Genomic DNA, 22,258 nt, shown 5'->3' with positions numbered 1-22,258 from the left:
TCTGTTATTGCTTATGTCAATGATATTGATATGATTGCTCCAAGAACTGATCTAAAAAGATGGCCACAATATTAAAGGCCTCAGAATTGCAATTGCTTTGAACTTCACAGATGTTGCAAGATATGAATAAACATCACTGAAAAACTAATGAAATCCAGGCCAAAACTTTGAAGAAAAGCCATGTTCACTGATGCTGCCTCGTGACAAACTTCTCAGCCTCTGCCAGAAGTGCCTTCTTTTTCCAGTTCTCAATGGTTCCGAGTTTGACGAATGCCATCTGGAAGAAACCAGTTCCTGTCCTTCGAATCTTGCAGATGCACTGATCAAATCCGAGGCCGATAATCCCACATTTGTCTCCTTCGGTTGTGAGGTCTCGAAAGTGTTTAGTATTTCACCTGACATTCTTCCAAGTCTACTATCCATGTAACTTAGAAGTTCGTCTCGACTGTAACTTTGTGAATCTGGCTCATTAGTCTCTTCAAACTCATTGCAAACAAGCTTGAGAGCTTGAACAACCTCGCCCATAAATGGCCGATGAGACACTTCGGGTTGCACACACATTGAAGCAATTGCTGCTACTCTTGCCAAGCTATCAATGGGGATATTGGACTTAATAGCTGGGTCTGTTATTGCATCTAACCCCTCCTTGCTTGTAAGAAGCGGACGAGCCCAAGCAACGAGATTTTCTTGCCCGGGTGGAAGCGACAAGTCAACTGGCTTTCTTCCTGTTAGTAGCTCGAGAAGGACAACGCCATAACTGTAGACATCACTCTTTACAAGAAGATGGCCTGTCATTGCATATTCTGGAGCTAGATAACTGGAAACCAGAAGGTAATATATTGTATAAGATAAACATGTTGAAGAGGAAAGATGAACTTGAAGAAACTACATGTCAGAAAGAAGTTTTGTTTTACCCAAAAGTTCCCATGACATGGGTTGAGATGTGCTTGTTTCCTTCCTCTAGTGCAGTTCTAGCTAATCCAAAATCAGAAACTTTAGGCGTAAAGTCGTATTCCAGCAAGATGTTGCTAGCTTTGAAGTCTCGATGAATGACTCGAGGATTGGAGTCTTCATGCAGATAGGCTAGGCCTCGAGCAGCACCGAGGGCAATCTTCATCCGGGCATCCCAGTCAAGTGGACCGGTTAACTTGTCAATGCCTGGGAATCACATAAAAATAGTTTAATATGAATGCCAAACCATCTATGATGCATAATTTTAAGCCTATTTCAACAGAACACAAATGACAAGGTAAAGTTGCCTACCATGTAAGTGCGATTCGACACTTCCATTAGGAACCAATTCATATACCAGGCAACGAATTTGATCTTCTGTACAGATACCGATCAACTTAACTAGATTTCGATGGTGTAGACGGCTCAGCATCTCGACTTCTGCCAAGAATTCCCGAATACCGTGTTGATTATGTCTTTTGAGAACCTTCACGGCCACTTCCCTTCCATCATCCAAACTGCCACTGTAAACAATTCCAAAGCCACCTTCTCCTAATATTCTTGCAGCATCAAACTTATCAGTGGCTCTCTCAATATCTTTCAAGGTGAAGTTCTTTGCAGCACCGATATAAGTCATGGGATCAGCATCAAGAGGCATGGATGAAGAACTGGGTTCACATCCAACCATTATCGATCCAGCAGTGCCTAAGGAAATTGCTTATACCATGTGAAAAAGACCGAGTTCAGGACAAACAAATTCTGATCTGCCTTTAAAAAAATTGGAGAATTTGGTTGAATTAACTTTACCTGGTGGTTTTGTGGGTGAGGCTATCAAGTTTTGTGGAACTTGTCCTGGTTGATGTGCAGAGACTCTGCATCTCAACAGGCAGAGCCAAGCAATTCCAACGCACATAACAAAGGCAGTGAAAGATGATATTGTAATCACGGCAATCATGTTTCCGCCAAGCCCTTCTTTTCTTCTTCTTCTCGGCACGTCAACTCCCAACGGTTTTATCGCATTTCCAGCATTAGCATTGCTAGAGTTCAAACCATCATTAATGGCAGAAGTACCCGAAGGCGCTGAAGGAGGGGATGGCGGAAGACCTGCATAAGCTAGAGCTTATCAGAAAAGAAACATTGTTGGATTTTATGAAGGCCTCTGAAAAGCTGATCAGATAAGCAGGGAAGGAACTCCAAGCATATAAAAGTTATGCCCCTCAGATTATTGGAAATTCATGGTGCATAAAATTTTCTTGTCTTACATCTTAGCACAACTGCTCCAACAAGAGACAGTCCATGCTTCTTTTGAAGTACCAATGAGTGAGAACAGCACAACGAAAAACCATGTAAACATGCACTAGAGTTACTTGTCTACACCCACTGTGTATTGAAATTTTGAGTATTCAAACCAAAAAGATGAAGGATCGGGAGATAACCTGGATATTTGACATTAAGTACTTGATAGCTGCCAAACAGGGAAGAGTTGATGAATATCTTTCTCTGCCAAAACTTCTGATAGATGGAAAAGGCCGTGGTATGATTGAATTTCAACCCTCTTGGAACCAAGTTGATGAGTACGGTTGTCTTTTCTAACTGCTGACTAGCAGCATCGGCTCCCATAATTCGAACTTGGCTATGGTTCAGACCGATACTGTCTGCAATTTCCTCTGCAAGTTCTGAAACCAGAGGGAAGAATGTGTATATAGCAACATCAAGGCTGATTTTCACTTGAATTGGCCACACGCAAGCACATGGCATCCCAGGAGGCGTATAGGTCAGTGGGTCTGTGCATGCTATTCCACAGTCTACAAGTATGAAATATAAAACATATGGTGATTAGAATGCGATTTATTTTCAGATAATTTGATATCAATGCTAAAAGGAAAGTGTGTGCCTACCCCCATTAGGAGGTGGAGGTGGTAGCATCATAACTTGTGATGGTGGCATGCTCTTCTTCCTCTTCTTGTAAGAACCCAAAGGAGAAGTTGTAGGAGCAGGAATGGGCACTGTTAGTAACAAGACATGACCATTAAATGATGGAAAAAAATGTTCAAGTTTGAACTAAAGTGAAGGTTCTCCTTGTCATACTATAATAGTGGTTAGGTTGAATTGTTGGTGATGGCGCAGGTCCGTGCAATCTCCCTCTCGCTGCAGATGATAACGGTGACTGAATCGGAGAGACAGCAGCAGGGCCTGAAAGCTCAGTAGTGAATACTTCCATAGATCTAAATGGCTAAGATTCTAGAGATGAACTAATATATTTCAAGACTCCGAACCTTGTTCGCCGCTAGATGGGGGCGATGAATGATAAGTAGGTTGTGGAGCGTCGTTTCTGAACTTCCTTCTCGAATGGTGAAATTTATGAAAAGAGATCACTGGTGAGAATGCATGACCGTGCACCCATTTCTTAGCAGGTGCAGAAGGTGGAAGCGCAATGCTAGGAGCCCTTCTCGAATCGTCGGATTGAATGGCTGCATCAGAAGAAAATGTAACTGTTTATATGATCAATGGCAAAAATTTTCATTTCATAGCTCAGAAAGTTGTGGGATGAAAGGTCACCTCTATAATGAGAGTGGATCTGAGGAGATGAACTTTTAAATGGTTTGCTAGGAACTGCATTGTCGAACTTGCCATGGTGTTTGCTGCCAAAGTCATGAGATGTTGGAGAGACGCCATGGTCTGCAGCATTACAAGGAAACAAAACCACTCAACATAATTAACTTTCGTTTAGCTCGAGATTAATGTTTTTCAATACTTCTTTCGGAGCTCAATTTTCCTGTGTAACATATTAACTTCATATAGAAGAAAGTTTTATAGATATTCCTAAGGAGTTTTGAAGATCCAATTGGTGAGGAATAGTTGAATGAATTCACCTGCAAGTACAGAACGCAATCTGCTCGGCCTGCTCGGGAGGATGACTGCAAAATGAAAGCAGTAACATCAGAAAATGGAGAGAAATCTCTGCAGGCAACACAAGATGGAGTACAGTATGCATATTTTGGTCACTTCCTGCAAGAAGTAACATGTACTTGTTTGTAATCTGTAACTAAACTTGAAAACAAGCTAAATATCAGCTCCAGTTCTTGTTCTAGTTTCTGAACCATCCAACTTGGTATATACAAAAAAGAAACAAAATATTCTATGCATGAAGCCAATTATACTGTTTCTCCCATAGAATTGACATTGAACAGAATCCCAACTCTTTCCAGATCACACCCAGATCTTCAAAGTCATCTCCAAATCAAATTTAGCGAAACTTATACGATCAGATCAAACATGAAATTCACCATTACTGACCAGACCAAAACCCATTACCTGCAGCAGCTTCACAGGCCGAGAAAGAGCAGACAGCAAACCAAATTTCAAACAGCAGAAAGAGCAAACGAAACCCCATCCGAGCCCCAAATTCAGAGGAGATTTCTGCAGTTCCCATCGGATCTCTACTCCAAAAATGGAGAGAGAAATCAGAGAGAAACAGACAATTTAGCGACTGGGGACATGGGGACTAGTAACAGCTAGGGAGCAGTTTTGTTGATGACAGATGAAGAAGACCCACAAATTGTACTGTAAAAAGCGATGGGAAAACAAGCAAAAATCAAACGCAGACTAAGCTCCGGAATTCGCAGAGCTTTAAGAACTCTAACACAGCACTGTCTTGTAGTCATCGGGGTTAAAGGGCTGCTCGATCTGGTTAACCAAAAAGCACTAGAGGACACGATTAATGGAGCTGAGTGGGGAGAGAAAAAGGGTTTTAAAATGGTTTGATTTTGATTTTGATTTTGATTTTGATTTTGATTTTGATTTTTGGGGAATGCTGGACTTCAATTCAGCCAAATGTCCCAACTATTTCTCCACGAGGACATTCGATAATCGTTTAAAAGTTTGAAAAAAGAAGAAGACCAAGTTGGGTTTATTGACTAATCATGAATTTGGCAACGAACTTTTTTAGCGGGTTGAAAATCGATGGGTCCAAGAATTTGAACAGTGAAGACGAATCATAGTTGAAATTTTTGTTTCTTGCTTCTTAAAAATTAAAAAAAAAAAAAAAAAGAAAAAAGTCTAATCTTTGATGACAATTAAGCTTAGGCCAGTCTACAAAAACTATTTATGAATCAACTACCCATTGCCCACTTCGTTTCTTTTTCTTTTATTTTCTTTATTGTGGATTGAAAATATAAATGTAGAGAGAGAAGGCTACTTATTAGTTATTAGAGAAAAAAGTGGCATGAGAGAGACTTGTAAAAGAGAATGTCTATAACAATAGTAAGAAAACAAAAAGAATGGGAAGAAAGCATAGCTATAATTTTCCAAACCACAAAAATTCTTAGTTAGAATGAGACTCCAGATCGTAACCTTTGGAAATTTTGAGAATGATTACTCTTTAAGGAAAAGAGATTAGTGAAAATATATAATTAGGTGCCCGAAAATAATTTAATGAGAGTGAGTGTAATAATCAAGAAAGTTGATCACGTTTCAAATCGTATCTATTTAGTCTAAATACTTTATAAAGTTTATGCACGTAGAAACTTTTGATTTGTGTTTGATAAATTTACATCATTCTTTTCCTAATTCAATATGCGGGGTGGAGATTTAAACCTCCGACCTTTGATCGATTGTATATGTATTAATCAACTGAGTTGTGTTCAAGTTGGTTAATAAGTCCACATCGTTAACTCAATTAGTTTAACACAATGTGGTGCACTATTTATTATATCATTCAAGAATTACGTAACTGGCTAACTACAAAGTTAGTTTAGGAGTTTGGTCGTCTAAGAATTTGTTCGCAATAGATTTTTGTGAAGAGAAGCTGGAAATAGATGAACTTGTATTTATATCTATATATATATAATCATTTGATGCTTTATCTTAGAAGCAAACTTCGATTTGAAGGTTGGTAAGCTTGTTCTCCAAGCAAGAGGTTGTGTCTTCGACTTCTAACTTGTTGGAAAATCTTTCAAGTTTTCGACTTTGAGTTTATTGGAAGTCTTTAGTTTTATGCAGTTTTCAACTATGCAATTTGGTAAAGCTCTCCAGCTTGCAGCTTTCTTCGAGTCTTCAATTTTAGTTGGTTCTATTGGATGATTTTAAATGCTTTTAGTTGGTCGAGGGGTGACGTCTTCTATTTATAGATCCTTGTTCTCATGGCGTACGTGGGTTTGAGTCTGCTAATCCAATCAATCAAGTAATCATACGATCATAAGAAAGCTACGTGATATTATTTTATTATTTGATTTACTGATCTTAAAATCAATTCGAGACACATGTAAATTTGTGATTGATCCCAAATATAATTTTGTCATTTATTTAAAATAATAACATGAAACTTGATAATTGGCCAAATTTTATCATTCAACAACATTAAACTAAATAGTCCATCGTAATAACACATTAGACGTAAGATTTAACCTACCATGATCTCTTAACCATATAAAGACTAAATATACTCGATCTCAGATTAAGAACGAAATGTTAAAGCCAACGACAATTTTTCTTTTCTTTTTCGACGATCACTTCTAAATACGAGATAACATCCAATCAAACGAGGTAATGGAAGATAAGATTTAAATAAAGTTGAAACCATATGTTAAAAGAAAAAAGTAGCTCAAGGATAATCCATGGAGCACAAAGGAATGGCGCCTAAAAAGCCAATAAATGTTGACAGGTAACGCACCCATGGCGGCCCCGGGCCCACAAATAAGATTTGGTAGTTTATTTGTAACGCAGCCACGGACACAACCTTTCCTTTCTATAATTATTTATTCAATCCTGCTGTGTCGCCTCCCTACGCGAACGCCCAATCTTGTCCTGCCACGTGTGTTATAATACACTTTTGTCGGTGATTTTTCTTCCAAATTACATTATCTACGACCGACGATTTTAATATCTATAATTGGTGATTCGACTACTTTCTCAATCAAATTAATCACAAAATCGAATGTTTTCTTTTAAGTTTTTTTTTTGACGTGAATAATCATTTCTTTGTTATATATTGCAATCTAATAATATCAACTTTTTAAAAAGTAACTCATTGGTAATGAAATTTTTCAATTTTAATACCTATACAATTTGATTAATGTACTTTTAAAATATCAATTTTAGTCCCTATATTTTTAGAAATTGATTGTTTTGATCTATTCATTTCATTTTTATCTTATTTTTTCTGACCACAGTTTAAATACTACACTGCACTCAATTTTTTCGATCACAATTTAAATATTACATTACACTCAATATGTTTCTTGAAATATAATCATAACTTCATATTAAAGTATTTTCAGAGCGTAAAACAGAGACTAAAATGTATAGATTAACGACTTTCATTTGATGACCATTAGTTAGATGACGAGAACAAATTCCAATAAATAGAAGCTAGTTCCTTATTTAGCTATGCACTTTTTCTCCTTTTGTTTGAGGTGGGCATCTTTAACTCTTTCAAGAAAGTTCCATTTTAAAAAATGGAGCTAAAAAATAGCCCTCGTGAGACACACTAATTTCCAAATTGATATTTATAAATTGAATTTGTTTTAAATTTGATAATGCACGTTTTAAGATATTCAATTTAATACTGATCAATCATTTTCGAAAATATCTTGCCACTATAAAATTTGAACTTGGCTAGTCTTATAGTACAATTTTATCTTATTCTACAATATGTGCATTCGCCATTAAATTTGACCTCATTCTTTTAAAACCTTGTTTTTTTTTCCACGTGTCTCATGGTCACTGGACCAATTCATTGATAATTTAACATTTTTCTAAATTTAATAAGGACCTATTAAATCATCATGAATTATTTGAAAGAAAAAAAATAAAATAAATTATGTTCATTGGGATCGGTGCAATTTGATTCAATTTTTGGCGTTTATCATAATTCATATGATAGGTGAAATGGTAAAACAATTATTGAGCATTAAATAAATGCAATTATTACCGTATAGATCAAAATTAAATGTTACAGTTTTGCTGGTTAATTATAACATGCGGACCTACCCACCATACATTATGCTGGTGATTGGTGATCGATTAATATCGCGCCGTTGATCATTCAAATCTTAATCGAAATCGAACATCCGATGTTTGTATAATTGTCTTGTTTGATTGGGGCTGATCAACGATAATGTTAAGGATTCTACACTTAAAAAGATAAGAGATCTAACTATAGTTTATAATATAAATAGACTACCTATGTAATTACGGATTGATTTTGAGATGAAATCGATATGATATTAGAGTTCATAAAACTTAAACGAACGGTCCAAAAGAGTCACCGTTCCGATGTTAAGAAAATTTAATTTTATTTCAAGTAAGATTTGAAAATTGAATTTATTTAAAAATTGTTTAATATGGATAGTAATATATTTATCCAGTAATAATAATACCAATTAAATATTTAGTTTAATATAAAATATTATTAATTAATTTATTAACAAATATGTTATAAAGTCCGTATAACTATTTTTTTATAATATAGTAACATATTTACACATCATTAGTAATGTTAAATAAATCTAAAATATTATTAATTTATTTATTAACATAGATGTTATGAAGTTTATATAATTACGTTCTTTGTAATATTATATAGTGTATAATATATTATGTTATATGTTTTTTTTAAATTAATGAATTTATAATATAAATAATATATTTATCAAAAAGGAATTTATATTTTTTAGTGTAATTACATATTTTAATGTTTCAAATTTAAAATTTGAGAATACTGAAAGCATTAAAATATGTAGTTTTTATTTTTAGAATAAATTTACTAAATAAATATTCATCATCGCACGTGCATTGGAAGGTTGGGCCTCCGGCTTTGTACGAGCAGTTAGATTCACACGTGTGTAATTGTTGCCACCAAACGATAAGGAAAGATCCCAATTAGAGAAGGTGAGGAGCTAAGCGAAGCCCCACACTCCCGCTTTGCGCGTTGGATTCACGCTACCCTTTAACTTTGTAGTAATTGTTTATTTATTTTATAAGTTTGTAATAGTAAAAATTGTATTTTTTTTTCTTACATTTTAAATTACTATTGTAGTCCTTTGTATTTGTTTAGCGTACTAGTTATTCTATATGTTATTTGGACGGTTTTATTTGTTTAATCAATTCGAACATAGTTCGATGGATAAAATACTTGTTACATTATTTCATGTTAAAAGTTGAATCTCTAAATCTACTTTTGTTGAACTAAAAAATAAATATACAATCGGTGAAGCAAATGTTTAAGAAGAATGTTACCTATGCGTCTAACATAAAATTTGGATATTCTGTTAACTTTGAATTGTGATTCAGTATATCCTTTTAACTTTTTATAACTAGTAGCATTAATTATCTAAAAATTAACCAACATTTGTTTTAGGTAAATTTCATATAAATATATAGTTAACATTGTTAATATAGATATGACACATAATCATACAATTCAAAGTCTATAAATGTAATTAAAATTTATAAAGTTTCAAAACTTCAACAATACGATAATAAACCTTCAATAATAATAGTAATAATAAGGTTTTAAATACTATTTTAGCTTCCACACTTTCTAACTGTGTTGATTTTAGTATATATATTATTAAAATGTCAATTTTAATTCATGCATTTTTTACTTTTTTTTTCTTTCTCAATTTACTCATATTCTTTCATAGCGTCAATTTTAGTTTTGTAATTTTGAAAACCGACTACTTTAATCTATATTTACAATATTTTTTAAAATAAATATTATATACTACATAATCTCTTTAATACTAATTATGACCTACATTTCAATAAACGTAATGATTGAAGTGTCATGCTAAAATTTCGATTGATATAAATGAAAAAAATGAAAATGAATAGACTAAAATGGTCAATTTTAAAAAATAAAGAGATCAAAACGTTCAAAAAAATATATCGACTAAAATAAACAAAAATTGAAAGTATATAAACCAAAATAGACATTTTAAAAGTATAGAAACTAATTGATCAAATTTCAAATTATAAATACTATAAATAATATTTAAACATAATAGTAAAACTCTTGCGCGAGTGAGATCCACGCGCTGAAGGTGGTGAGGAATGGTTGCAAAGTTGCGGTCATTGATTCCGTTGTTCCACCTAACCATCACTTCCAAATTCGGTCCACACCTACCCCCCAATATTTTTGCCACAAATTTCAGCTTCTTATAATGTTTTCATTTTCCCAATTTTCATAATGTTTTAGTTTTAAATGTAATGTTAAATACTCTAATTGAGAAGCCCGTATGAAATTAACTACTATGGTGAAATTTCATATTTCCAATTCTTTTTTTAGACAAATTTTATAATTAAAAGTCAAACATGACAAAATTAGATCGAGAACTTAGTTATTCTAAGAAAAAGAAGGATATAAATATAAAGATTAAAAACGTACTTCAATAAAATTCTATCTATTTAAATCAACCTAATTTTCGATAAGTTATATTTTATTTGACTTCTTTATTAATTGGTGTTTGACATGTTATATGTCTTGCTTCGTATTTATATGTTAACATTTGTTATAAATTTGTTTAAATTGTGATATTAATGTCATGATGGTTAAGTATGAATTTTTTCTTGTTTTCAATAAGTAGGAGAAAGAAAGGTAGAAAAAAAAATTATTATTTATTAAAACAAAAATAATTTCATATGAATTGCTTCCTATTTTGATAAGTTTGATCACTATTTATTGAAACAACCAACTAAATTATTCACAAATATTTTGTAATATATATATATATATATATATATTTATTTATTTATTTATCGAGTACATATATATGTAGAATACATATTTGGTCCACTTACTGTAAGTGTATATTTGATATGTAAAGTTTTAAATAAAATGATTATAAACCGTCCATGAGTTCATTGGAGTGGTAATTTAGCTAACAAAAATGACAATTAATAGGGGATTGGGCTTCATTGACAACTTTTTTTTTTAATTAGTTGTAAAAAACTATACTAACTTCATCTAATATATTTTCTCTCCTCCCTCTTCACTGCCTCTCTCATTCTCCTATATTGTTCCTTGCCTCAAATCTCATAACCAATATTTTACCTTATACAATATACTAAATATTTTTGTTCAAAACAAAAAGTAAATATCAATAACAAATATTTATCCAAAAAAAACAAAAAGAAAGGAATTCTTCCTTGAAACCAAAGCATCCATCTTTTTAAAATTCCCCGCTTCGATCCGCAATTCAGTACACCACTTCCTTCTCCTCTTTCCTTTTGCCGTTTCTTCTGCTCCTCCGCCGTCCGGCCATGGCGGACAGAGTCCACCCCAACGCCGCCGCCAAAGCCAATTCCAACGCCAACGACAACATCAACCCCACCGCCAACGCGCCGCCCTTCCCTTCCACCAAATCCCAACTCTACGGCGCCTCCCGCCCAAACTACCGCCCTCAGCCCCAAAATCGCCGACGCTGCTCCTGCTGCTCCGTCTGCATCTGGCTGACGGCGATCGTCGCCTCCCTCCTCATCCTCCTCGCCGTCGCCTCCACCGTCGTTTACCTAATTTACCGTCCGCATCGCCCCTCTTTCTCCGTCACCGCCCTCAAAATCGATTCCTTCAAATTCGCGCCCTCTTCTCAACTGATTTCCAAATTCGATCTCAATCTCGCCGCCACAAACCCTAACAAGAAGGTCAAGTTCATCTACGGTCCAATCTCCGTCGCCGTCCTGTCCAACGGCGTCAATGTCGGCGACGGATCGTTCCCGGAGTTCGTGCACGAGAAGAGAAACACCACTGCGATGAAGGTGACCGCGGCGGCGAGCGGCGGCGGAGAGATCGATGGCGAGTCCGTTGGTTCGCTGAAGGCTGCGATTAAGAGCAAAACAGGGCTGCCGTTGGAGATTAAGCTGGAGACGAAAGTGAAGGTGAAAATGGGATGGCTGAAGACGCCGAAGGTTGGACTTAGGGTTTTTTGCGACGGAATTGCGGCAGGGGTTCCGGCGGCGGGGAAGAAGAAGGCGGCGGTTGCGGCGGCGGTTGAGAATGCAGAGTGTAAGGTGGATTTCAGAGTGAAGATCTGGAAATGGATCGTTTGAACTGATGCAAGAGAGGGAATTTGAAGTCTCTTGTTTTTATATTGTATTTTTTTTTCCTTTTTTAATTCTTCTTATTTTCTTCTGTTTTGTTTTATTTTGATTTTTTTTATCCGCTCATTTGTTTGTTAATTTCTTTTTCTTTCCGATTTCTTAATTTCTTTCTCATAATGATTATTGTATTTTGTAAATGCGAATATTTTGAGAATATAATTTCAGTTAGTAAATAAGAAATTTTTTTTTCTCAACAGACTATAATTTAACTAATTATACTACTCTTTTCTATCTAACGTAAATTCGAATCCTCAACTCCACTTCTTGTACTAAAAAACAAATTACAAATATAGTTTATTTTTATTTTACGAAAAGTTATAAATGAACATTTATGATTATTTATATGTCAACTCTGATGAGTGATTTGATAAAAAAAAATTGGAAAGAAATGATTAATATATCTATTAATCAATTATAACAATGGATTAATTTAAAAAATACATGTAACAGTTGATTTTTTTTGTTGCTTTTACAATTATTCATGGGCTATTATTTTGTATTTTTTTAAAATCTAAATTAGGTTAGGTTACAATGGATGTGTAATTTGGTTAAAAGTAATCATTCATCTACATTTTCAAAATGAGCACATATATATACGGTTAATGTGTAGTGCCAAATGACCCTCTACATGGTAAAAGATAAAACTTTGGAATTAGGGCAAAGTAAAAGACCTCGAACCTCAGTAATGGCCAATGTTATGCCAACGTACTCCAAGGTACGATAGAAACCTACATCATAGTTCTCACAAAAAATGTCTAATAACCTCCAAGTGGACCTCCCTTGACTTATAAACGGTATAATAGGAGAGCGATTTCATTCTTAGGTATGTGCGTGTGATGGATAGCTCGTCTTAAGAACATTCCAGACTGACTTCAATATTGGAGCATAGTTTTATCTTTTTATAGGTCATACATTCACTTTGGAACACCCTCTCGACATATCTCACAACATTCAATTTTCACGCTAGGACATATGTCTATATACATACATATCTATATATTTTGGTACAGTGAAGAAATCATTTTCTCGTGGGCCTCGGCTTGTAGACTCCCCTAATCCAGGCCTGGGATCATAGGCCCATTGTGGCCCATTTTAATTGATAACAGATGGGCCTGAATAATGGGTTCTGAAGATTCCAGGAATTTCTCCCGGCAAGAAAAAGGATGTAATCCTCTACCGCAGTATGACATGAGCGCGAATCTCGACCGTCCAATGAGCATACTCGTGAGTCGTGTCTTTGATTTTTTCTTCAAAACCTCTGCTTAAACCCTCAGAATTCAGGAGGAAGAAGAAGAGAGCGGAAAGTGAAGGCGTTTCACTGCGATGTATCGTGTAGCTTCCAAATTTGCTTCCTCTACGTCGAGAAAACTTGTAAGAAGAAATAAGATCTACTATTCCTTGCATTTCTCTCTGCGTTCGCATCTCTCTCCCTCTTTTTTCTTCGTAATATTTGAATGCTGAAGTTGTTGTACTTAGGATGAAACTGGAGAAGGAAATTTGACTTTCGTTGTCAATTGCAGTATGTTAATTTAGCCAAGTTCAGCGTACTTTGAATTTTCCCTCCTCTTTTTACATATTGGGATAATTCTTTGATTTTCGCGCGCATTTCTTTCAATAAAGAAATGAACAGGATTTATGATATTTTTTTTCACGGTTGAATGTTGACTGAACAAGAGATATGGTTATCAAATTAAAGTTGATCGGTTTGGTTTTGATTTGGACGAGTTTGAGCTAATATCGATTGGTTTTTATATTAAACTTGATTTTTCTGGATTAAAGGTATGTAGCAGGGTTACAAGCAGCAGAAATTATGCGGCGAAGGATATCAATTTTGGGGATGGAGCTCGTGCAGCTATGCTTCGAGGTGTCTCAGAGGTTGCTGAAGCTGTTAAAGTGACAATGGGACCAAAGGTATCGGACCTGATTGGTCGTTTTGACATTGGCGGTTTTTCTGCTACTTCTTCTATTGCTGGGAACGTCAAAATTTGTAATGGTGGAAAGAACTGTCTGCAGTTTTCTTTTAGATGTTTGCACATTCCTCGATGGCTATTTGAACTTGAAGGGGACTGTAATTAATTCATAGTTCTTGCTTCTTTCATTATGGTCAATTAAATTAGGGTCGCAATGTAATTATTGATAAAAGTCACGGCAGCCCAAAAGTCACAAAGGACGGTGTTACTGTAGCCAAAAGTATCAATTTCAAGGATAAGGCAAAGAATGTTGGGGCGGATCTTGTGAAGCAAGTTGCGAGTGCCACAAATACTGCTGCTGGAGATGGTACCTTCTTCCTCTGACCTAAATTGCTTCTTTTTAATTTTGCTTAATAATAAATAGTTATATATTACTAATAATGTTCTATGTCGAGAAGCTCAAGTTATATTGAAACTGGAGTTAATAACAACAGTAGACAGCGTGGAGGAAGCTATGAGGCATAAAGTAACAAAGATTGGTATTTGATAATAATAGAATTTCTGCATTTGAAATCAAGCAAATAGAGAATTATCATTGTGCTGTCTTCAATAAAGAATTTAAATTGAACTTTTGATCATGGATGAGGCTTCTGCAATTACATTTTAGTCTTTCACTAACTGATTCTGTGCCTGCCCCTGATCTTCTTGTTACTTTTAGAAATCGAAGTTTATCCATTGGTACGGTGGGTGGAAGGGATAGTAGGACGTGTCTGCATGCCATTTTAATGGTGTGTGCATGGGTTGTGTTGTTGTTTGGATTACAAAGATTTAGCACGTTGGACTCTTAAGAGTTGTAAAGCATTGAGTATTTAGAGCACTTAACTTGGATAAGTCAGCTGTTTATTCATGAGTGATTTTCTTGTTTTTTTGCAGGTACAACTTGTGCAACTGTTCTGACTCAGGCCATACTCACTGAAGGTTGCAAGTCAATAGCTGCCGGTGTAAGTGTGATGGATTTGCGCATAGGTATCAAAACAGCAGTTGATGCTGTTATCTCTGAGTTGAAAAGCAGAGCATTGATGATAAGCACCCCAGAAGAAATTACTCAGGTAAGCTGATATTTTTGTTTTTCAAGTGGGATTATTTAGATTGGACAATAAGTTTGTGTTTCGAACTTTATAGTTGGTAACAATTGATTTTTAAGTTGGAAAAGTGCCTTTTACATTTTTTTAGTACAGACGACATCTGTGATATTGCTTTTGGATGAAGGGCTTCCTGGTTGATATTCTTTCTTGATTTTTTTATTTTTATTCCCGTGAGTGTTTAATCCTAGAGCAGTTGTAGTGTAGCATACATTTATTTTCTGTAATAATAGTTTTTGTTGTATGGATACACACAAGATATTATTTCTTCGACTATGTTTACTTTTCTGTAAAATTATTTATTTTTTGTCATTTTTATCCTAGCTTTGCCTCTATTTCTTCTACTATTCTTACCTTTTTATTTTATCTTTTGTTTTTATAAATAGGTTGCCACTATTTCTGCAAATGGTGAACGTGAGATTGGAGAACTGATAGCAAGGGCAATGGAGAAAGTTGGAAGGGAAGGAGTGATTACTGTTTCTGTAAGCTTCGTTCCCCACTTTCTTTTACATACTATGGTAATTGAACTTACAAGAATTCCAAATTTATATTCTAGTAACTTCTATATCTCTGCAGGATGGGAATACTCTGGAAGATGAATTGGAAGTGGTGGAAGGAATGAAGCTAGGCAGAGGTTTTATTTCTCCTTATTTTATTAACGATCAAAAGACCCAGAAATGTGTAAGTTTAGAGTCCTTTTGCTTTAGTTAAATGCACTAATAATATGACTGCCGATGTCAAGTGTGAGAAACTATCATAAACTGCCTTGTGGCATTTGTGCTCCATTATCGGCTTTGTATTTCTGTGTCGGTCATGTGAAAATTATGCGAAGTGTGTGGCATGTAACTTTTCAAATGGTGTGCGTATGGGTTGTGTTGTTGCAGGAACTAGAAAACCCTCTCATCCTCATACATGAAAAGAAAATTTCAGATCTGAATTTACTCCTGAGAGTACTAGAACTTGCAGTAGAGGTATCAATCTTGATTTGGTTTTTACCTATTTCCCCCCTTTCTTTCTGTCTTTCTTTCTCATGTGCAATGTTGTGTGAATAATATGCCCTGAACTTACAAAATAACACGATAATTCATTCTCTGAGCAGAAGAAAAGAGCTCTTCTTGTTGTAGCTGAGGATGTTGAGAGTGATGCACTTGCCATGCTGATACTTAACAAGCATCATGCTGGCCTGAAGGTGATTTCTTGTTATTTATTTATTTGAGGCTTATTTTAATTTTCCCTGATCTTTATTGCATGTTTTTGCATGCTGGTGTAAGTTCGATAAAAACTGTAGTGTCTCTTGGATAATCAAAATAGATACAGGCATTATTGCAGCCATATTCAGGAAACTATGAATCTCTTTGATCAGCAGAGGTCTATTCTTGTACAATTGCGAATATTATCATGGCCATCAGATATTATCTTCAAAACTCTTTCAAATATCCTCCATTCCAAAGCTTGTATGCATCCATGTTGTATCACGTATGTTAAATATATTTTTATCTCAAGTGGCTTATAACTTATGAAATACGGGAAAATATTGTAGTAGGCTTGCCAGAATCTTCTTTCAGTTGCAAGATGTCACTTATATTTTTTTTAGTAATAATTATGTATACGAACAAAGTTATGTTATACTATCATGAGAGCCTGACCAGTTTCTCTTGCAGCACACCTACCATAATCATACGTCATATTATTAACAACCCAACTTCTATAGTCCTTATACCACCGTCGACCTTTTTTTTTGCTTCAAGGTTTGTGCCATCAAAGCTCCTGGTTTTGGGGATAACAGAAAAGCAAATTTGGATGATCTTGCCATTTTGACTGGAGGAGAGGTGATACAAAGTGCTCTAATCCAAGTTTCATTGTATCAACTTCTTGTATGGTAGTTTAGTTACATTTAGAATGGACAGCAGGTCATCACTGATGAGCGTGGTTTAACTCTCGACAAAGTGCAAGTAGAAATGCTTGGTACTGCAAAAAAGGTTCATGCCCAGTGTATCATTGCGCTTCTTTCTTTTTTACTATTGTTGTTTTCTTTTTGTTTAATGCTTTATGGACAATGCTAACTTCTTCTTAGGTCACTGTCTCTCTTGACGACACAATCATTCTTCATGGAGGTGGGGACAAGAAACTAATTGAAGAAAGATGTGAGCAGGTTTGTTGTGGCTAACTAAGTTGTTCCTGACGAGATTCTGTCATATCAATTCTTTTAAAATTTGTTCTCTGGAGGCTGGAAATCAGATTATTGCTTAATTGAAGTTGGAGTCTTCTTAGGGACGGTTGGAAAATGTAATTAAAAAGTAGCATCTGGTTTATGCATTCCTGATAAACCTGTGGAATGATGATTGCATTGCAGCTGAGAACAACTATTGACAACAGTGCTGCAATGTTTGACAAGGACAAAGCTCAGGAAAGATTATCAAAACTCTCTGGTGGTGTAGCAGTCTTCAAGGTATAATGTTTGCCTTAAATCTGAAAGAATTTTGTATTCCCCATTCGTAAATAATTCAGTTTTCTTGCAGGTAGGTGGGGTAAGCGAGGCAGAAGTTGGGGAGAGGAAAGACAGAGTCACAGATGCTTTGAATGCCACAAGAGCTGCTGTGGAAGAAGGCATTGTTCCTGGTAAGTATTACTTTTACTGGGAAATGTATTGTTGGAAAAACTTGAAAGCTTATCTTTGGTGGATAATTGCTATGATTAGGTGGTGGAGTTGCCCTTTTGCATGCTACGAAGGTTCTGGATGAACTGCAAGCTCAAAATGAAGACCAGAAAAGAGGAATAGAAATAGTGCAACAAGCTCTTAGGGTTTGTTCGTTTCTTTAAGTACTACAGAACTACTTTTGGGGGCTTATCCAACTTGTTTTTTATATCAGAGCTTCGGCTTTCTACAGGCACCTACATTTACAATAGTTTCAAATGCTGGATATGATGGTGCTTTGGTTCTTGGAAAATTATTAGAACAGGATGATCGAAATTTTGGTTATGATGCTGCCAAAGGTTGGTTGATTTCAGATGTTGGAAATTTTCTAAGTTCATTAATCTCCAACATGTTACAAGATATCCTTTTTCCACTTGACGTAGAAGGATTTATTAACTTTTGCTCTCATGAAATCTGCATCAGATCATGAAATTTGGTCGTCAAATCTTGGATTTTCTCTTTTCCTTGCCTGTTTGTGTCTTCAGTTGAATTCCTGAACTAGAACTAATAGTATTTCCATCCCTCAATGCATGTAAATAATTTTACAGCTACTTAAGAAGATAGTTCTTGTGCAAAACAGGTGCATATGTTGACATGGTGAAGGCTGGAATTGTAGATCCTCTGAAAGTTGTGAGGACTGCCTTAGTCGATGCTGCCAGGTGAATATTCCATCCCATGTCCTTCGTCAAAAGTTTACAGACGTAGTTTATTTCAGTCTCTATGCAATCCTTTTAAACCTTGCACCAGAAAACAAACTACAAAATGTTATCCACTCCTAAACGCGGTAATTAAATATTTGATGCTCTTGAATTTCCAGCGTCTCACTGCTTTTGACAACAGCCGAGGCAGCTATAGTGGAAGATCCAAATGATAAGAACACGCTTCCAAGTAGAATGCCAGCTATGGATGATATGGGCTACTAGGGCGAAGGCAAGGCGGAGGCGATGAACTCTTCCCCATCCTCATTGTATCCACACATTGAAATCTGATTCCATTATATATCTCAATTTTCATCAGTAATCATAAAAGATAAATATCATGAGATCAATTGATCATATTATACAGGGGAAGTACTCAGGGATGGGTTGAATGAATCGGTGTTCATCCACAGAATTCTTTGGGTTGAGAACGATTCCAAGTAAGAGAGTTTCTTTATCCACTTTCTTGTAAGACAATATCAAGCAATGAGATCAAATAACATTTTTTGCCTTGATTGATGCCTGCCTATTTACTGTGTTTTGAGTTTCAACTTTTTGAGCTTTGTTGGTAAGTAAAAAATGGAGGCATAAGTCAACAAAGAAAGATGTTGTGATTTCCTGTGAGTTTGAAAGATTAATGAATTGGTATACTAATGTTGTATTCTTACAAAAAGAACGAATGATGGAAGAAGGTTATAAACTGGAGAAGGGTGAAAAATTTTATTGACTGTTTTAGCCCCCTTCTCCTTCATAATAAGTGACTGACAAGTGACACCTTTTTCTTCTCCAAAGGGTATTTATGGACTAAAAAAGCAGAGAACTAATGTTGAGTTGAAGTTGTAGAAGCTAAGTATCAGAATTTGAGAAGGTAAATAAAGTGTCTACTGCACCTTTAAGGTCTTGCTCTTGAGCCTGTTGTATTGGGTCAGAGTCTTCTTTCAACATCACATTGTCCATCTTCAGCATAGCTTCTTCACTGCACAGTTCAAATTTTAGTCATACACAAAAGTAAAAAACATTTAAAGTAATTAATTAGTGCTACTGCTAGCCATCCTTTTCCTTCCCAAGGTTCGAAAGTTAGAAGAAATATCTTGGTAGTTTGAAATGGCCTGGGCCTTGGCCCATTTTGCTTAGCAATAGACTGGGCTAGCCTAGCCCATTTAAGAAATTAGAGGCTTTAGTGGTTTATCTTTTTGGGCCAGGCGTAGGACTCTTCTACAAGTTTTTAGGGAGAAAATATACAATATAATTTTAAAAGGTAGGTTGGCGCCAACTATGGTTAACCATTTGCATTTTTTTCTCAAACCATAAAACTTTGAAACCCTTCCAAATCTTTTTTTTTTTAAATCATCAACATTTGTATTTTTTTCCCAATTCATTTGCCTTTGATGACTCATCTTTCTAAACGGAAAATAATTATTGTTTTGACCCATTGAAAATTTGACATTTCATTATCTAAACAAAAATATTTTTGCATTTCTCTCATAGTTTAAAAATATCTAAGAGGAATCAATGACAAGAATCAATATCTAAATATTTTTCTTTCCAAAATGAAGTATGAAACAATTCCACAGAGTTATACTACAAAAGACATGACCCATGATTTTGAAATTAGAATATTGGATAGAAAGTTGGAATGTCCCATTCCCTAAATCATTTTAGGTTGTTGTCTAATAGAGGCCCTCTAAATAAGCTTAAAACTTATTCCACACAAAATGAGGTACAATACTATTCAATTTTTGAAAAAGATAGAATTTTTGCCTGGTTTTTTGGCCTCGAAATTCCCATCCCAGACCTTCTCCCGTACGTTACTAATATTGGGACAGAGATTCGTATGTCATGGATAATTTCTTAATCGATTTTCTCCCCCATTGTAATGCATAAGTATAAATATGTATGTGAAATCTTGAATAAAATGACCAAACTTTGTCGACATGTATACAAAAACTATGGAGATTCACAAACTTGAATGATAATTGAAAGACATATAAAAGAAAAGGCATTAAATTTAATAGTGACCTGTGATGAAGTAGGTCATGATGATGAGGGTGAAACTTAAGATGTTGATGATGCTGATGATGATCATGGTGATCCGTGTGAAGTTTGATATCATCAAAATCGTTAAGAGGGGCGCCGGCGCCGGCGCCGCCCTGTTTGATATGCAAAGAAGAGGAAGAAAGAGAATCCTGCATTCCCCACACTTCAACTTCTACTTCTCCATCCAAACTCTCTCTAAAATTATTATCATCGTTATTACTCCCAAATTGCCCCGCAAACGCCTCCGCCTCCACCTCCACCTCATACGGCTGCAGAAACTGGTGCTGCGGTGGCGGTGGCTGCTGCTGTGGCTCCCCGTACCCGTTCAACGGATCCGGATCCAACAGCACCATCTCCCCATTGAACGCCACCGCCTCATGCCGCTGCACGGCCGCAGCTTGCTGCATGTCAATGCCAATACCAATGTTAAAAATGACGACTTGATTAGAATATATTAGTTTTGGTATCAATTCATGGATATATAGAAATGTTGAGTGTTGACCTTGCAGATGGCGAGTTGGTGGAGGACGATGTCGAGCTCGGCCTTGCTATACTCTATCTGACGCTGGAGGTCGCGGATGATGCGGTAGCAGCCGCCGACGGGGTCGAGGGAGCGGACGTCGGACTGGAAGATGATGGTACGCATGGCCTCTTCCTTCTCGAAGGGGTCGAGGTTCTTGATGATCTTGGTGATGTTGCTGACGCCGAAGAGCTTGTGGGCGTTCAAGAATTGGCGCTGCCGGTCGTGGGGGAAGTATGGGGCAAGAATGCAGTCCGGGGCGCACTTCCGGCGCTGGTATTTGCAGGCGGCGCAGGCCTGGGTGGTGGCGGAGGACGGCGGCGGGTGGGATCTGCTGTGGTGGTGGGTGCTGCTGCTGCTCATTGATCATTAAAAAAAAAGGCCCTTTTTTTTGGAGAGAGCGGCTGCGGGTGCGGGTGCGGGTGCGGCGGGGATGGGGATGGGCACCGGATTTTGTTCTCTGGTGTTGATTTTGTTGCCTTATTTTCTGAGCTTTTGGGGAAGGGCCGGGAGAATTCAGAGGCCACACCAAAATGCAAATGGATGGATATTATGGGGAGAGAGACGACACACAGATCTTAACCGATTTCTGTTGAATGGGGAACGATATATGTGGGAATTTAACCCCAATTTCAACCGACCCAAATTTTATCAAAACCCCTTTTCAGTTCGATTAATTCTTTAATTATCATATGATTCGATTCGGTTCGGTTCGGTCTGTTTTCTTTGATCAATTCGATCATCTTTTCCTTCTCTTTTTCTTGGCTTTATGAATATAACTCAACTATGCCTTTAAGCTTGGAGAGTTATGTACATTGAAGGGTGACGTTGTTGAGATTTTTTTGTAGCTTTGATTTGTACTATTATATTATTGTAGCCTATAATAAGCTTCAATTTGGTGAGGTGGGAATAGGAAATTTTTATAGAAGCAAAGTTTTATGTTCTAAGTTATATATATATATGTGTGTGTCAAGATATATCATGTGATTGATAAAATTTTAACTTGGGGATTTGGTGATATGGTTTGTTTGTGGGTCAAAATTAGGGTTATTTATGTGAACGATTTGTTTTGATTTATGTTTTTAACTTACGAGTCTTCTTTTTTTCAATTCATAAAATTTAGAAGAGATGGGAGCAACTGATTTCTTTGCTCTTTGTATTGAGAGAATTGAATAAGGAATTGAGAAAATTTAAGTAGATTTGTT

The 22,258-nt window shown here is 36.0% G+C and overlaps 4 protein-coding genes across 5 annotated transcripts; 2 read left to right on the top strand and 2 right to left on the bottom strand.

Moving 5' to 3' along the window:
* Positions 1 to 47: 47 nt before the first annotated feature.
* Positions 48 to 4,786, bottom strand: LOC111021513 (receptor-like serine/threonine-protein kinase ALE2). 2 transcript variants are annotated; one of them, XM_022298508.2, is made up of 11 exons: positions 4,267 to 4,786; positions 3,825 to 3,869; positions 3,511 to 3,630; positions 3,228 to 3,422; positions 3,040 to 3,144; positions 2,850 to 2,957; positions 2,388 to 2,756; positions 1,759 to 2,055; positions 1,264 to 1,668; positions 915 to 1,158; positions 48 to 817 (listed from the first exon to the last, which is right to left on the bottom strand). In XM_022298508.2, the coding sequence occupies exons 1-11, from the start codon at positions 4,382 to 4,384 to the stop codon at positions 145 to 147; spliced, it is 2,679 nt and encodes an 892-aa protein (XP_022154200.1). In that variant the 5' UTR covers positions 4,385 to 4,786; the 3' UTR covers positions 48 to 144. The 2 variants fall into 2 exon arrangements, with proteins under 2 accessions (XP_022154200.1, XP_022154207.1); XM_022298515.2 differs by having other exon boundaries at positions 1,264 to 1,656.
* Positions 4,787 to 11,092: 6,306 nt separating this feature from the next.
* On the top strand, positions 11,093 to 12,245 carry LOC111017889 (NDR1/HIN1-like protein 13). The gene has a single exon (XM_022293779.2). The coding sequence runs from the start codon at positions 11,215 to 11,217 to the stop codon at positions 11,998 to 12,000; it is 786 nt and encodes a 261-aa protein (XP_022149471.2). The 5' UTR covers positions 11,093 to 11,214; the 3' UTR covers positions 12,001 to 12,245.
* A 1,020-nt stretch (positions 12,246 to 13,265) lies between these two features.
* On the top strand, positions 13,266 to 19,009 carry HSP60-3A (heat shock protein 60-3A). The gene is made up of 17 exons (XM_022293767.2): positions 13,266 to 13,422; positions 13,831 to 13,962; positions 14,169 to 14,328; positions 14,895 to 15,070; positions 15,490 to 15,585; positions 15,680 to 15,784; positions 15,988 to 16,074; positions 16,203 to 16,292; positions 16,852 to 16,932; positions 17,014 to 17,082; positions 17,178 to 17,255; positions 17,457 to 17,552; positions 17,623 to 17,722; positions 17,802 to 17,905; positions 17,992 to 18,097; positions 18,379 to 18,457; positions 18,616 to 19,009. The coding sequence occupies exons 1-17, from the start codon at positions 13,375 to 13,377 to the stop codon at positions 18,719 to 18,721; spliced, it is 1,713 nt and encodes a 570-aa protein (XP_022149459.1). The 5' UTR covers positions 13,266 to 13,374; the 3' UTR covers positions 18,722 to 19,009.
* Positions 19,010 to 19,288: 279 nt separating this feature from the next.
* Positions 19,289 to 21,416, bottom strand: LBD22 (LOB domain-containing protein 22). The gene is made up of 3 exons (XM_088116952.1): positions 21,036 to 21,416; positions 20,516 to 20,934; positions 19,289 to 19,472 (listed from the first exon to the last, which is right to left on the bottom strand). Exons 1-3 carry the CDS (start codon positions 21,414 to 21,416, stop codon positions 19,343 to 19,345), a joined length of 930 nt encoding a protein of 309 aa, XP_087973078.1. The 3' UTR covers positions 19,289 to 19,342.
* Positions 21,417 to 22,258: the final 842 nt, after the last annotated feature.

The sequence above is a fragment of the Momordica charantia genome (genome assembly GCF_013281855.1).
Source record: "Momordica charantia cultivar OHB3-1 chromosome 9 unlocalized genomic scaffold, Mcharantia_2.0 BLBB01000009.1, whole genome shotgun sequence".
Classification (NCBI taxonomy): Eukaryota; Viridiplantae; Streptophyta; class Magnoliopsida; order Cucurbitales; family Cucurbitaceae; genus Momordica; species Momordica charantia.
This window is presented reverse-complemented; position numbering and strand designations above follow the sequence as displayed.